The sequence below is a fragment of the Aythya ferina genome, assembly GCF_964211825.1.
Source record: "Aythya ferina genome assembly, chromosome: 1".
In the NCBI taxonomy this organism is placed as follows: domain Eukaryota; kingdom Metazoa; phylum Chordata; class Aves; order Anseriformes; family Anatidae; genus Aythya; species Aythya ferina.
This window is the reverse complement of record NC_140296.1, coordinates 29,064,146-29,081,307: the sequence shown is the minus strand read 5'-3', so window position 1 is coordinate 29,081,307 and position 17,162 is coordinate 29,064,146. Positions and strand designations below refer to the sequence as shown.

Sequence of the window (17,162 nt, the reverse complement as noted above, 5' to 3'; positions counted from 1 at the left end):
TTAAATAATTAGCAATTTTGTGCAACTTCTCTTCCTGAAACAAGTTACTTTTTCAGTAGAAGCGGTTCTGTTTTATTGTTGAGGTCTATACCAACAGTTAGAATATGTTTAGAGGTTTGTGGAAGAATGCTTTAATACCACTTAGCTGTACTTCAGTCAGCTGCACTAGAAATTACGGGTTCTCAAGAAGTAAGATGTGCACAAGTAGCAACAAACACAAATTGTGCATGTGTTTATTTACTTCAGGACACGCTGCTCCTCCCAGTAAGGGTATTCTTCCCTTCTCTGGAAATGCTCTTGGCAAGAGACAGTGGTACACTATGAAACAGATTCCCACAACTCAAGCAGCAGCAAAACAAGCTAAACTCTCAAACTGTGTAATTCCTAACACAATGTTTTTTTTAATGTTCTTTTTTTTTTTCAACTTTAGCAGTATTTTACATTTAACAGTAAAATTTACCGTAAAAAGCACAGAGCTCCCTAATAACTATAAATCCTTTAGTATTTAGCTTGCAGTTGTTACTCTCCTTCCATGGATTTCTTTTGAGCAGTTCATGAATCATAAGTTGGATATCCCTGACCTAGAGCTAGAGGAAAAGAGCTTTGCTAATATAAGCTGATTCACTAACACCAGAGTAATAGGTGTCACTTAGGTGTCTTTTCTGCTTACTAGGCTAGAAGTTTGAAGAAAAGAGTTTTTCTAACATAAGCTGATTTACTAAAAACAGAGTAATAGATGTCACTTTGGTGTTTTTTCTGCTTTACTAAGCTCTAAAAAGTAGGTATATGCAGTCGTTTACAGTTTTATATAATCATTTTTATAAGGCTGAAGAATTATAAATGTCAGTGCTTCTACAGGATCTGGTAATTGAGTACTTTTTTTTTGTAATAATGTACATGCACGTTCTCCAGTATATGGAGCTGATATTACTGAGTAAAGAAGATAATTTTTCTTAAAAAAACAAAAGAGACAAAACAACAGAAACCAAATGAGGGAAGCCCATAAAATCCAAAGATAAAAGCATCTGCATTTTAGCATACTTAGCAACAGAAGCAAACTATTAACAGATGTTTCTTACAAGGAGTGTTAGGTGGATAGGTTAGATGTGTGCCTTTTTATAAAGTACGTGATTCTGGAACAATAACAAAATCCTATCTCTTTCCAGTGGAGAAGAAAACAAAGTTACTGTAAATGATCTCAGGCCAGCAACTGACTACCATGCAAAGTGAGTATCTTCCTTTTCTGTTCACTAAATTCAGTGAGAATGTTTTCAAAGTTTCATTCTGGCTGTATATTTGATTGAAGAATTCTTCAGAAACTGTCTTTACCCTGTGACATCCTTCTTTAAGTCACAATGATAGTTGAAATATTGCCATTCTCAAGTCAGTGTTGTTGGCTTAGTTGACCACACAATCCATTTTGGAAAGCATAAGAGATTGTTGCTGCCTCACCCAGCTCCTGTGGTCTTTACTTGTTTACTTGGTCTTCACTTTACATGCCAACACGGTGACCATTTTTTTTTTGTTTAAGCCAGGCACAGATAATGCTTCCCTTATGCCATTTTCCCACAAATACAAGAAGGAGGTACCTTGCACAATAACTTTTTTTTACTGTTCACTTCATCACACTGCTTTCGCTTTGCTTCAGCAGACCAGTAAATCCGATACAATACAGCAGTTTATAAATATGTAATTTATATAAGCATAAAGTTGTGAAGGCAGAAATTAGGGTTTCCTTAAAAGTATTGCTTTTTCAAGAAATAATTGCAAGCAGAGAGAAACTTCTTAGAATCGGTTATCCATCATTTGAGGGATTTGCTTCTCTTTGTGTGGAAAACCCCAAGACTTCTGTGTACTGATCAGGAGCCACTTCTTGACAGCTCACCAGAAGGCAAGGGAACAGAAGTAAGGATCTGAGTCAAAAATGTTGTGCCTCTTACCACATGAAGCAAGGCAGGAGAAGATTTCTGTAGTGCAATAGTCTCATGATTTCCATTTGCTCAAGTGGAAGTGCTAAGTTCTAGGTCCTCAGTGTGAGGGAGCCTACGATTCCTAGTGCTGTTTTCCACGATATTGTTGCAGTTGCCAAAGTGAAAGCCCAGCAGGGTTCTTCATTACACATTTGCATTTATGCTATGGGCTGCAGCACAGGTTCAGGAGAAGGATGAGTAGTAAATTGACTTGAAGCTCTTTCATATGCAAGTGTTTCCCTCTGATTTTGTTCTTACTTTCAGTAGTGTTTGTGAACTTTATCCAATGATGTAAAAAATGTGTGGAGCATAGAGGTCAGCGCCTAGGTCTTTTTGCCATGTATAATTTGTTTTCTACCAGGCTACATTCAGATTCTTTTTTACTTACATGTATTTCTGGTCTTTATAGAGGAAGCATGTGAGTAGGTGATTGAGCTATATAAGCTTTTCCTGAACTAGGAATTAAACAGAATTTTGCCAGTCTAATCATTGCCCAAAAGGAAGACGAGAAAGGCTAAACCCTGAAGATAAACCTGACAAATTATATATCTGCAACTATATGCAAGGACAAACAATTGTATGCAGCACCAGTGACTATTCAAATGTTCTGCTCTCCCTGTTGATGGAATCTGCAAAGCCAGTTTTCCTATGAGTGTTCATGCAACCAGTGTACAAGGCCTTCTGCAACCAGTGATCAGAGAAAAGGGTGTTCTGTGGTTTGTTTTCTTTTCTTCTTTCAAAGGAACAGGCAAATCAGAAGAAACTAAGTAAGAAGAAAGTAATAGACGGTTTCACCCAAGAGGGAGATGAGGTTACACAGCTCGGGGGGAGGGAGGAGGGCAGAGGAGGCCAGAAAATAATCTTTTACTTTGTTTTGGAGAAAAGCTATGAGAAAAGCAAACCATTTCTCTTTGAGACAGAAGAAACAAATCATTCTTCTGAAGTACACAGAGAGCTAGTGCACAGCCTTTCTAAAAGGTGAACAGGGTGAACAGACTCAGTGAGCTGGATGCAAAAAATTCTCTGAAAATACATCAACAGCTTCATTGTGCTTATCTGAAGAAAGCACTTGGAGAAGAATTATTTGTATTATCAACTTACACATCTACAACAAATAATGAGCCTGCAAGATGTTATCATTATTTCCCAAAAGTACAGCAAACAGTGGTCATATTTCAAATGTAATTGTGAGAATAAAGCTGATTGCTGGTGATGATGTATATCCAAAGTAAAGGACTCTACTTTTGCATTGCTTCCGTTGACCAAGAAGCTTTCACCAGCTATGGATTTGTAACAGTAACATATTAATAATGAGATAGCAAGGCAGTAACTTAATTCTGAATACTCGGTTTTCTTTGGAAATTGCATATAGAGATTTTGAGGTAAATGTTACTGACGGTTTTCCGTTCTAGAGTCCAAGTGGAATGCAATTGTGTACGGGGAAATCCTTCAGAAGCAGAGAGTTTTACCACAATGAGTTGTGAGCCTGATACTCCAAATCTGCCCAGGATAACTAATCGGACCAAAAATTCTCTTACTTTGCAGTGGAAGGTAAGAATTACTTAAAAATCTGTAAAGCTCTTTAGCAGTTTCAGATTTGTGAATAAATGCCAGTTCATTGAAGTTTTGTCAAACAGTAATGTCAACCACACTTCCGTGACTGAAGTATGTGTATTGGATTAAATGGGGACTTCAGCGAAGAGAAAAAGATTCCCAGAAAAGCCAGGAGCCTTTGTAAATAAAGCTAATGAACTTGAACAGAGACACTGTTTTGAGTTCTGGTCCCCTCCTGTACTGTAGAACCAATTTCTTTTTCCCTTTTTGAACATAGGCTTATTTGTGCAAAGCAAACTAAGTGGTCTGGAAAGACAGATTTGAACAGATCTGCAATCTTAGTGCTGAGAAAAAATCTGTCATATTTTACATTGCTGCCAGAATACTTTCTCAAGGTCTAAATGAAAACAAAAATAGATACAAGCATTCACTGGATAGAAACAGAATTAGGACTGTCCTGGCAAGTGCAACAGTTATGTAAGGGCAGCACCATTTGCCCTCCACTGGTCTTGTCGTGACTTGATCCATGCATGCATCTTTCCTTAACTGATCTTGTATCTGGTTAGAGCTCTAATATCCCTTTTTTCTTGTTGCAGGCATCGTGCGATAATGGTTCTAAAATCCACAGTTACCTATTAGAATGGGATGAAGTAAGCAAGTTATTCTCTTCTATTTTTCATTTTGTGGTTTTCAAAAGTAGTTGTGTGTGACTATACACATCGAGTTGTATCAAAATTATGACTTGTGTAGAGAGAGGCAAGTGACAACTACATAATTTCTGAAAGCGAGTGTGAAAACATGATTATCGCCCTAATTTTTCCTTAGGGTGTATAACGTATCAAATATTTCTTAGTTATGTGATTCTGCCACCCATAATAGTGGCTTTTTCACCAATACTTCTCTCAAGAGCATTGAGGTAGATCATTTTCCTATAACAGTGTTTCTTTTGTATAAAAGGGGTGCGCCAGCAATGTTCCCATAAACGTGTTCCAATCCTAGCCAGACAGCTATTCCAAGAGGGAGATGGCAGAGCTGTAGAAACTGTACTGCTTTCTCCTTCTAGCCCTTTGGAGATGGGAAATAGAAAGGAATTTTAAAAGCCTCTAATTCAATACAAGTATGTTTATGTAAAACCTCACTACGGGAGGGTTTCTTGAGTTATGTTACACTTCAAAAATGAATTTACTTCACATTTGTGTGTTACTTTAATTGATGGACACATATTTAATAGGGTGAATAATGTGATTAATTTATTCCTTTTTAGGGAAAAGGAAATGGAGAGTTTTGCCAGTGTTATTATGGCCAACAGAAGCAGTATAGAATTACTAAACTATCACCAGCAATGGGGTACACCTTTAGGCTAGCAGCCAAAAATGACATGGGGATGAGGTAAATATTACTGTTGTATCCATAACTATGGTATGCATTTGCATGCATATGTGTGCTTGCTTAGGGAAAGCATATGATGGCATTTAAAGAAACAAGACTTCTGACCATTTACATAGTTAATGTACCATATGTGATTGGATTATTCATGTTGCAGATCACATTTGCACTGCGAATCACTTGACCCTGCTTGAGCAAGGGAGGCTGGACAAGGAGACCTCCAGAGATCCTTTCTAACCTTGTTCAATGAGTCCTGGCACAATCAGTTTTGTTCAGGGATTATTATGGCTACAGCCACTACACGTGTAAATACTTGGCAGATAAATGCTACACATCTCAGCCCCTCTTATGAGCAGCTGTCACCTGCAGATAGCACAGCTGCTTCCGCCAAATTTAGCCTAATTTCCCAAACAGCCTGCTCTAACCTGTGTACACGATGCCCCTTTGTACCTAAAGGGGGAGTGCGAGCGTGGCACAGGCAGCCCAGCTGCTCTCACATGAAATCAGCTCAGGCTGTGCTGATTTTTAGCTTCAGCCTTCGTAGCCTCACGCTGAGTTCCACTGAAGGTTGCTACCTTGGGCTGGCTTCCTACTGCTCTGAGCTGTAATGGAAGTTCTGGCGAAGCGTTGTGGCTTTTGTGTCTGATGTAATAAGCACTTCTGCTAACACGCAGAATGGGGGTCATGCTGAAAGACAAGCAACCCTGCCAGTGGGCCAGAATTGAATGGTTTGGTAAATGCTGCGGGGGTGCTGCTGTTGTTTGGCCAGAGGGTAACTTGGACCACGCTGGCTGCTGCTCTGGCTGCCAGTGAGGTCTAACATTGTGCCAGACCTAAGGCAGTTCTTGCAGCCAGTGTAGCAGTTTACCAGAGCTTGATCCTTAAATTTAGAGTTGTAGTAACGACAGCATAAAGAGAATGCAGTAACTCTGCTGGAGCAGGAGGTAGGTGCAGCAGAACCCACTCTGCATCCTGTAGTTATATCTATGTTGTGCTCTTTGCCATGTCCATTTTCTGCATATGTCCTTTTACCTGAAAGATATGTTAGTCTCATGTTACCATGGGTAATGGACAGAATATGACACAATACCATTGATATTTTTTTTCTGAGCACGTAGAACTTATTATGAATGCTTAGGACATGTGGTCATAATTTTTAGAAGTTTAGAAGTGCTGCTTTTCAGGAGTTACAAAGCACCAAACTTTGGTTTTAATTTGTGAATGAATGGCATCTGTTGTCAGTAGAGGATATAATTAAAACTCAAAAAAAATTAAAAATAAAAATAAAAATGAACAGTTTCTCAGGTTGGGCTTACACTACTGGATGTGTTAGCTCTTGGGAGTGCTTCTTGGTCTTCAGGTGAAGCAATAAAGCTGGCTAATATTCTTACTGCTAGGGCTCAGTACTTCTAGAATAGACTGCCTGTGTCCACGCTGTTGGACATTTACGTCCTATGTGGCATAAAAGCAAGGCTTCTTTAGCCATGAGCATAAAATTGCTATTTTTTGTTTGTGTTTGAGATATTTTGAGCGTTGTGCTGCAGCTCAGTGGAGTGGTGTTTTTATAGCATGAAATGTGTGTTGTCTGTCCTTCAGCTGGCACAAAGGAGTGTTTGAGGGAACAATGCCTGCCTCGACAGTGTTGAAGGACAGTTTAAAAATAGGGAGCCAGACCTGAGGATGTAATTCATGCTGGATAGAAGAAGTCGTCTGCAGGCTAAGTACATGAAAACTACAGCTGGCTCAGGAGGTCTCTGAGACATGTTGGGAGGCTTTGGAGAGCACCCAGGGCATGTAGTACCTGTTCTTTGTGTCTTCCCTTAGGCTCCTGCTTTGGGTCACTGGCTGAGGACACTGTAGTGAGCTAGGCTGACTTTCAGAGTGCTCCAACACAGTCTTTCTTATGTTGCTGCCTTCTGGAAGATGTTTCTGGAATGAACCGTTCTCTGAGTTTCTCCTGGACTTGTCTTGATGAGATGTAATTGGACAAAAGCAGACAGGGAGTGAGCTGAGAGCTAAGCAGGGGCCAGAGTTCAAGTTCCCTTCCTGTTCCCTGGTTACTTCTGAGTGTCAATGTACCCCCTAGGAGTATCCACACGTATTACACACCTCTGTGGTGTAAGCTGGTGGAAGACAGTCATCAGTTAAGTACCCTTTTTAAAATAATTGCGCTGAATAGATTTTAAAATCTGTATTTCATAGCTGTATCACAACGCATTATGTTGTCTCTATGGTATTACTTAAGTCTCCTGAAATAATATTTACTAGGATAGGGTGACAATTTATTCCTTCTGAAATATGTTGAGAACCTTATGTATCTGCAGACTGAATTTTGTCTAAAAGATTTTGTCAGCAAGAATGGATATTCTCTCTTAGAGTTACTCCCATTTTTAAATTTGGTTCTAACCAAACATGAAACCGTGGCTAAACAAATCTGGAAAAATAAAATCTATTGAAAAGATAGAGGATTGTTGTACTCCAAAGTGAAATGTTAAGAGAGGTTCAAAGGTGGGAATTACTGGAGCTCTTTTAGTTGGTTTCAGTGTGTTTTGGAGTGATTCAATCAAGTAAAGAGATTAAGGCTTTTCAAGGTGTTTTTCTCCACCCCTTCCCTTGCACCTGCATGTGAGTTGGCTGCTTCAATAGTTGGTTGTGAGTAGACAGCTTTAGTATGTCTAGCTTCTCTTCATGCTTTCTTAGCCTAACTGTAACGCTGGATTTTTTTATTTTTTTTAAGTAGATACAGCATATGTATCATACTGTCTTAATTTCAGAGATTTTCTCGCTTGTGACTTTTGGCAAAAAAGGTGTTATTCCTGCTTCTCAGGAGAAATGAGTTAGAGAGAAAGGGACGGCAAGGTATCTTCATACTGCGATTTTTCAGGGAAGCCAGATTTGGACACACAAGATATTTGACTGGTTCTGTTGTTCGAGACACATGAGGAATTTTGTTTTCAAGACTTCCTGGTGCTCGCTTAGATAATGTCTTGCTTTTAAAGTTGCATCTTTGACATTAGTTTCATACAGTTAAAAAAAAAAAAACTAGCTCAAGCCTGCATTTCTTCAGATCTGATGTAGAAACAGCAAATTTCTAAATAAATGCCAGCTGAGAACAGTTTTTTAGAGTCTAGATGGATACATGTCACACCATCTGTGCGTTGTACCCATTTACTGGCTTTGGCATCCCTCTGTTTCTCGGTAGATCTTTTGCTGTAACTTGTTACAGAAGGTTTATCGCTTGGAGGTTTATCTGAGAGTCATCAGATCAGGTTGAAAGTTCAGGGACTGACTGGTGTACAGTCTGCTGCATTTGTTCTGTGATAAGACTTTGGTATTGCCGACTCTTAAAGTAACTTAATAACTTCATATTGAATTAAACTAATATTGAATAAGACTATTATTCTGTTATTTTCTGAATCACTATAGGAACTGGTACTTCAGAGCATACCTGAAGCACATAACAATTTGCATAGATTGCTGCCAGGGAAGTGAAGTGTATTTTGGGATCTTCCCACATACACTTTCACGTCTTCGTGGTTTGATGTTGAATAGGTATTAGTATATCGCTGCTGCACATAGAGCTCTACTAATTTAGAATAATGACTTATTATGATAAACCAAAACAAATTTAATTAGCGAAACACTGTAATTATGTCCTGCACGGGAATCTTTCAATTATGAATGCTAACCTTGTTCAAATGGCTTATAACTGACAGATTCATGGGCAAGTTAAGTCATCTGCACCTCCAAGCTTGGAATTTCCAGTTGTGCACATATTCAAGAAATTATCATAGCGTTGTTTAGTAAGAATGATGTTTTTCTAGTTATCAATTGCTGTGTCTGGTTAGTTTACATACTCTCTGTTTTTACATACAGTGGTTTTAGTGAAGAAGTCCTGTATCATACCTCAGGCACTGCCCCAACCACACCAGCAAGTCCTTTGCTGATTAATGCTGGAGTTACTTGGTTATCCCTACAGTGGACAAAACCCTCAGGAACACCATCAGATGAAGGAATCTCGTATATACTAGAGATGGAGGATGAGAACTCAGTAAGTTCAGAATACATACTCTTAATAAGAAAAGAGACTACGATGTGTTTGATATGTTGTTGTACTTAAGTGTAACAGTGATTATTTTTGCTAGAATATTCTACCAGGAACTGTATTTTCTGAAGCAAAACTAAAGACCTGTCCTTGCAGTAACCAAGCCACGTAACTTTCTTTTTATTGCAACAATAATAGTTATTAGTATGATTAAGCTCTAATCCTGCAAAGACGTCTAGGCTACTTTTAACTTTGTAACTCTGGATGTGAATTTAAGCCTTACAAGAGTGGATCAAAGTAATTGCATCATGAAATGTGGCCTCCCCTAGATGTTACTTCAGCACAAGCACCTGTGTTTTACCCCTTCAAAGTGTTAGGTATAGTATCTCATGGCACTATATGTTTTTCTTTGCTGGTTTTTCTCCTCTTCAGAACTGGAGAATGGTTAATTCATTTCCTCACTCGCCCTCACCACCGCCACCTTATTTTTATCTTTGGCTTCCATGTGGACTCGCATGGTAGAAATAAAATATCCTGTGTTTACACAATGAAGTTACATTTAATTACTTTGTCAGAGAGCCATAACAATTATAGTCTGAAACACAGTAATTTGTTTATATTGAATGATGTTACAGAATCTGGTTGACAAATACATGTTTCAAGTAATCCTGTTTAATTCTGCAGGGATATGGTTTCAAGCCAAAATATGATGGTGAAGATCTTACCTACACGGTGAAAAATTTGAGGCGCAGTACAAAATACAAATTTAGGGTAAGATTTTTCACATAGTTGTTTTGGGGGGTTGGTTGGTTGTTGTTTGTACCAGAGTACTTTGAAATTTGATTTACTGACTTATTTAAAGGAAAACCAGATTTGATGCCAGTCTCTCTTAAAATTTCAATCTCTTAAAGCTAAGAGTTCAAAGCCTGCTTCATAAGTCATCTCTGTAGATGGAGTAGGGACCTCTGAAAGGGCATAACACAGTTGCAGCTATCTTGAAATTTGTAATTAATAACAAGTCAATGTTAGTTGGGTTTTTTAATTTGGCTTTTGTGTTGCATATAGACACTAAACACAACTCAAAGTTTTGGGATAAAGAGCAACTTTGATCAAAAAAAATTATCAGTGCTAGCATAGCACTGAACCCAATCTAGTTTAAAAAAAAAATCATATTACAATGGTGCTGAACCCATTCTTATACATTGTGAGGGTCTGAACATATTAGCTCAGGATCCAGTCACTCTTGAATAGTAGCATGGCTTTTGCAATAAGGCTTATGTGTGTCCCAACGTGTGAAGCAGAGTCAGAATGATCTCATTTCTAGTCTATAAGGAAAAAAAAATGTCTATAGTTGTTGTCTTGCATACACCTAAAATATTATTTCATAAGAAGAACTGGGAGCTGCTTAAGAACAGCATCTCTTTGCAATATGAAAGGTAGCAGATCAGGGGTTGGTTTGTTGTGAGCTAACACTAAAATATACACATACTCTTTCTGAAAGGATAGCAAACATTTTGCACTTCTGAATAAGAGTTTTTCTTTTCAGAAGCAGAAAAGGTTCTGATAGGCGTTAATCTTAGAGTACTTGGATTTTATTCATAACTTATATAATAATTCAAATCATGCAGTGTATTCTCAGGACTGCACCAAGCTAGGACTGTTACGGCTACATATGTATTTCAAATAAAAATCAGCTAAATAATTTGGAACTTGCTTTTGCAGGACTTGATGATAGTTTTCCTTTGGAAGTAATCCTACGTGTTAATAATATACATCACTGGTAAATGCTCAGTTAACTTTAGCATCCTAAGTTTGTCATTAAAATAAAATATGAATGTTTATACTATATTTTTCTTAACAAAACCGTAAACAGAAGTCTCTGTTCACTCGTTCATAGGGCATAAAGGAGAAACAAATTCTGTGTTAATCAGGTCTTTAATTTTTATTATACAGGAGAAAGACTTAATTAGTAGTAATATTCCTTAAGGCTTTTGAAAGAAACTTTGTAACCATTGGAAACCTTATTATAATACGTAAATGCCAACTGCCTTTTTAACTTCATTTGTAAGGGCACAAAAACAACCAGATGATTGTTAATCTTGTAAACCGTATCAGGAGAATGTCTGAGGAGCATGTTAGCTCACATTTCCTCTTCTCAAACTACTGACATTACTCCTACCATTTGGATTCTATTCAATTTTTACATAAATATAAAAGCAAAAATACCTTTTAGGTTGCTTAGGTTTTTTCTCTTAACAAATGGAGATACACAATAAATTAACTGCACAACTACGGTGTAAAGAATAGTAGAGTTTTGTTTTCCTAGAAACACAGTTTCTAGACTTTTTTGTCTAGGTTGGAAGGGACTTTAAGAGATGGTCTGGACCAAATTTGTCTAGGGAGCAGAGCCTTAGATCTGGCTATTCAACCCTGTACTAGCCCTGTTGAGCTGAGACTTCGGTGTTTCCAGCAAGGGAAATTCCATTGCTTTGCTGGACAGCCTGTTCTCATGGTGATTAATTTACATGTATTTTCTTATATCTAGATGGAATTTTCTCTGACACACTTGTGCCCATGGTCTTTTGTTTTGTTATCACATATCCTTGCAAAACGAGTATTTCCATATTTTCTTTAACTACCTTTTAAATATTGGAAGGCTGTGATTAGATCCCCCTCACTGAAACTTCTATTTTCTAGGCAAAGTAAACCCACATTCTTCAGCCTTTTCCTCCTACATCAGGTTCAACATCTTATGTGCTCTTTCCAATTTCTCAGCATCTCAAGCTGGGAGGACCAAAACTAGGCAGAATGTTCCAGGTTTAGCCTGAAAAGTGCTGAATAAAGTGGCAAAATCACACCCTTCCTTCTACTGGCTCAATTCTTGCTGATGCAGCCCATGAAACAATTTACCTTTGCTGCTGCCAACGTGCATTGCTAGTTTGCTCTCACCAGGATCCCCAGGTCCTGCACAACTCCAATAAAAAGGAATAGTTCTTAAACATAGCTAGTTTCTGAGTATCTTGAGCTGTTTTAAAAAAAATAAAGTCCTCAAGTCCTTCACTTTGGAATGAAGTGTTTTGTGCTATATTGAGCACCCACAGATTCCATTAGTGTCACAGAGGGCTGCATGTCCTGATTACCTTATACAGTCAGGCTGGTCTTAAGTGCCCTAAGTAGAAGCCTAACTTTATGTACCAACATTCGAAATGTGGAAGATGTTTGGGGGGTATTTGATTTTATTTTATTTATTTTATTTTATTATTTTTTTTTTATTATTTTTAAGGGTATTTGATTTGATGGGTATTTGTTTTTTTTTTCTTCCAGCTTCACAATTATTATTTTTGTTTGTTTCTTTTTAATATTTTTTTCTGGTAATTTATGGGTGTTTTTAATTTCAGCATTGACTGATTATAAGACTACCAAAAACTATAAAATAAAGGTGCATAATAGATCTGTTTCTTCTAATGGTTCTCCTAATGGTTTATTGTCTAGCTATTTGTCTACACATACATATAAATTAATTTGCTCTTACTGTTACACTGAACAGCATACCACTAGCCATTACATTTGTTCTGTGTTTATAATAATTTTTATGTGTTTACAGGTCATTGCCTATAATTCAGAAGGGAAAAGCAGTCCAAGTGAAACAGTAGACTATGCTACTTGCCCAGACAAGCCCGGGGTACCTTCAAAACCATCAGTGAAAGGAAAAATTCATGCACAGAGTTTTAAAATAGTCTGGGGTAAGAATGTTGTCCAGCTCTTTAGAGTTTGTCCTCTGTTTTGTTTTTTGTTTTTTTGTTTTTGTTTTTTTTGTTTGTTTGTTTTTTGTTTTATGTTCGTATGTAAAAGGCCAGATTTTACTTCGATATACTTCAGTCAGCTGAGCCATCATGGAAAAATACTGATCCAAAATACCTAGGGTGGCAGTGTAATAGTGTAATTTTGTGGGAAGAATAATACATGAATTGTAATAGGGACTGTTACAGCAAAGGACTACAGTAGTTAAAAAATTGTAGTGTTAATTTGTGTACTAAGAAGTTAATGTTACTCTGGCACAAAAAGCAAATGCCATGAATTTTATTTTATTTTTTCATCAAAAGAAAAAGTCCAAGTTTAACTTCTCTCTTCAAAGTGTTTACTTTTGATAGATAAATACTTTTATTCATTAGAGATCTTGAGAAACTTCCTTAAGCTTGGGGGTTTTTCTTACCCTGATGTTGTGAAATAGGAGAAGGAGAAGCAGTGCTGTGATGTACTTTAGCTGAAAACCACATGGGTGAGGGTTTTACTTACTGTCACAAATAATTAAACTTCTTACTTAGTTCTGTATAATAGTGTGTTTTAATCTCATGTTCTTTCACAGTAATAATATGAAAGCTCCTTGTAGAATAGTACACAGCGAATTCAGTCTTGCATCTTTCCAGAGTGCTTTGCTATATCAGGCTGAAAATTTCGGGTGTGAAATTTGTTCCATTATGGATAACATACAATGTATGAAGTATTACAAATAATCTCATCTGTAAATAGAAAACTACCTAAAATATCTATTTATATAAAGAACTTGTAATAGTCATTATTTTGAACTATAATATTCCTTTTTTTTTTCATGAGTGATAATTATGTGAGAAAAAAGCCTTTTATTTGGGGTAAGTTGACTGCTGCCTTCCATCCAAAAAAGTGCTGCGTGCTATACAAGAAGTCTCATTTTATTTGGCAGCTGTGATGTGATACGTAACACTTGCCTAAGAGCCAACACCATTTCATCGAGCACATGCGTAATATGATGTTATAGCAGCAGTGCCCTTCTGTTTTAAAGTATTAAGCTGCCTTTATATTTGTCAAAAATGTTGTTTTTCCACAGTATTTTAATTTTTCTGTTCCCTGAATCAGCTCTGAGAAAGAGTAGTAGAACTATGTGTCAAAGATAGTTCTATAGTTTCCTGTCTTGTCCTTCAATATTGTACCAAGGAGGACAGGTAACTCAATTTCTACTGCTAGACTAAAAATTTACAAGATTAAGTGTTCAGTATAGAACTCCTCACTTCTGTTCTCTCCCAAAATACTTTGCTTTTTCAAATGCTGTCCTTAAAAGATGAAATATTCTTACTTCAAAATCAATATGCCAGTCTTTTTCCTATCTGCAGTCCAGATTGCAGGGCCATTAGGATCTGTGTCTCTGAAACCATAATTGGGCTCCCTTCAGACTAACTGAAATGTTTGCTGTGGCATCTCCCAGGTGCCCGATTCACTCGTCACACGTCGTCTGTAGACTGTAGTAGGGTTGTGATCTGGCAGCTTTGGATAGTGGAGGATTTGAATGATTTGCAGCTGTCTGAACTAGGATGCAGGATGCTATGGCTGCCTGTCTAAAAGAGCACTCATTTCCAGTTGGCTGTCAATTTTACCTTTTTTTAATCCCCCCCCCCAAAAGCTACAAAACAGTTTGATTTACCATGTGTTGTTGGAATATTGTTATTTTTTGACAGATCCACCAAAAGACAACGGAGGAGCAGCAATAAATACATACGTTGTGGAGATGTCTGAAGGCTTAAACGGTAAGTATTAGGAGTATATGTTGGCATTCAACTGTGCTCTTTTTTGTGTGGACACCTCCAGTTATAAATTGTGGGAAGAGTAAAATAGGTATTATGATAGGGAATGTTATTTCAAGAAACTGTATTTTTAAAAAATAGGGATGTTGAATCCTGCACACAGGAAATTCTGTTTCTCTGGATTAGAAAGATGTCATAAAGCTGTGGCAAAAGAGATGCTCTGAGCTTCACCTATCACATAGGTGTGTTCTGTTTTGGAAGTCAAGTGATTCATGCCAGTTATTTAAGGGTAAGAAAGGGCTACTTAGCTTTGTTGGATGTGTGAGATGAATGAAACATTCATGTTCCATTTACTGCTACTAAATGAGAATAGTGATGGAGCTGGCATAAGCGTTTCTGCTGCTTGCTTTTCTGTCCTTTCATACAGAAGGGAAATAAAATAAATCTAAATTTGGCATAGAAATATCCAGCTAAATTATTTGAAAATCTAGACCTATTAAGTAACCTTACCTGTACTCAGCAGCACAGTCTGAGAATGAAAGTTCATACCTCTTTTGCTGTGTCAGGCTAAGAGTGCACCGTCCCCAAATTGTAACGGTAGTCCTGCCAAAGGTATCGCTTGTGGTTCTTTCAATACTTCATTTGTCACTTTCCTTAGCCTACAGCATGTCCACATTAAGTCACTCTTGGAAAGAGTTTACCTGAGCCTTCATGCAGATGAAGTGAGCTGTGCACTAAGTTTCATTTGTAGCCCTCTAAATTCTGTGTTGTATGAAACTGTTGGAGATTTGGTTTAAAGTCCCCAGGTTCCCAGCTTCATCTCTTGAGAGAAAGAGGATGCTGAAGAATTTCTCATTTAAGAATCTGACTGAAAAGCAAAGAATGAAATCAGTGTTCCAGATGGTGCTGGGCCATTCCAAAATACAGGAACACACTTTATCAATTGTAAGCAGTAGCAACAATGTGCAAAATGAATAGACATGGTGTAACTGAAAGGTTTTTTCTGTGGGAATTTTTGCTTTTCTGTCCTTACAATTTTATTTGGCTATGCTGTTTACATGTGCTTGCTGGCCCAGTAACAATATCCTTATTAAGAGTAAATTCTCTCATATTTAACGTGAATACCAAATAAGGAAGAGATTCTACTTAGCAGATCTACACAAATTTGTATAAGAAACCATCTGCAAAATAATTTGATCTTTTTCAAGGAAACCCAAAGCAAGCCTTTATTTTTTTCTGACAAGCACACACTTGGTGAAGCAAGGATACCTGCTGTGGCTGCTACTGAAGTGTGGTAAATGACACGTTGGCTCATTGCACGCTTACCTTTCAGGAAACAAGTGGGACACGATATACAGCGGAGCTGCTAGGGAACATCTGTGTGACCGATTAAACCCTGGTTGTTCCTATCGCTTACGAGTATATTGCATTGGGGAAGGAGGACAGAGCACGGTAATTTTAGCTAACGTTTTTCTTAAATGCAATTCTTTACGAAAATCGGATCCAACAGTTAATAAATATTGTTACAGCAGTAATTGTACAGAACTGCCTAGCAATGTAGCCATTTAGAACCTCAAAGAAGTCCCAGTATTGATGTGCAGCAGTTCAAATTTCTGCCTACTTCTTACAGAAATAAATAAGAAAATTCTCTTCTGTTGATATATTTTGCTTCAAGTGATTTTTCTTATTTACTGAAACAGATTCTCTGTCTTTTCCTGTGCAACATGTTGATAAAAATGTCTTTTCTCAAGGCCTAACCCAAGACAGCAGTGTAAATTTAATGTTTTCAGTGTTGTCATTGTAGTCACCTAAGCAGCTTAGTCAGACCATAGGAAATTTCATGTGTTCTTAATCCATATAGAAGTCTCCTGTAAAGATATCCTTGTCCATAGCCACCTTGTCTTAAGGAAAAATCCACATTCCTTCAGAGCTGGCACAGCTTTGATGCTTTCCCTCTTGCCATAGCTCAGCATGCTTTTTTTGTACAGGGGAAGGAGGAAGGCAGTACACTTCTCAGTTACCTAGCCACAAGTGCACATTCGTCCTTGGAGACTTTCAGTATGCCAACCTCTTTCCCCACATGAGTTTAGAATAAGTATTATTTGAATACCAAGGAGATGGTAACTTTCAGGAAGTCCTAATGCTTTTTGAAGGTGTCAGAATTCAGCAGAAGAATAGTAAATAATGCTGTAATGAAGCCTTTTCTGCAGCTTGCCATGGTTATATGCCTCCTGAGAAACATTCTGCTTTTTATCTAGCATCTGTTGCTCAGTGCAATAATACATATCAAAGGAACTGAAAAGCATCAGATTTTCCAGTCTACTCTTACTGGAACATATGTACACAGCAATTGTGAGATGAGACTCTGAGATACATCCCTGTTGTAAACTAAAAGGCTTATCAGCTCCAGTCCAGAAACAGGAATATTTGTTCTGTATCACACTGAAGCTAATAACCTGTGATCAGGTCTGACTCATTTCTGTCTGTATCCAAAACAGACAGTGCTATCTGTTGCATGTTGCTATGTATTTTTGTGCACACTTCAAATACTTGCACAGTACATATTACTAAGTAATTGAAAAAGTTGAAATCTTAATTATATTTTATGGCATCTGATCATCATTTGTGCCTACTTTGCTTTCTGACAGGTTC

The 17,162-nt window shown here is 37.6% G+C and overlaps 1 protein-coding gene across 5 annotated transcripts in view; it reads left to right on the top strand.

Annotated features, from left to right (window-relative positions):
* FNDC3A (fibronectin type III domain containing 3A) overlaps positions 1-17,162 on the top strand; it is a 115,149-nt gene that overhangs the window by 81,354 nt on the left and 16,633 nt on the right. For all 5 annotated transcript variants that reach the window (XM_084504988.1, XM_084504987.1, XM_084504986.1 and 2 more), the window contains 9 exons: positions 1,167-1,226; positions 3,383-3,521; positions 4,121-4,174; positions 4,789-4,913; positions 8,787-8,961; positions 9,640-9,726; positions 12,560-12,698; positions 14,445-14,513; positions 15,844-15,962. In XM_084504988.1, coding sequence (XP_084361114.1) covers positions 1,167-1,226; positions 3,383-3,521; positions 4,121-4,174; positions 4,789-4,913; positions 8,787-8,961; positions 9,640-9,726; positions 12,560-12,698; positions 14,445-14,513; positions 15,844-15,962 — 967 coding nt within the window. The remainder of the gene's footprint in view (positions 1-1,166; positions 1,227-3,382; positions 3,522-4,120; positions 4,175-4,788; positions 4,914-8,786; positions 8,962-9,639; positions 9,727-12,559; positions 12,699-14,444; positions 14,514-15,843; positions 15,963-17,162) is intronic.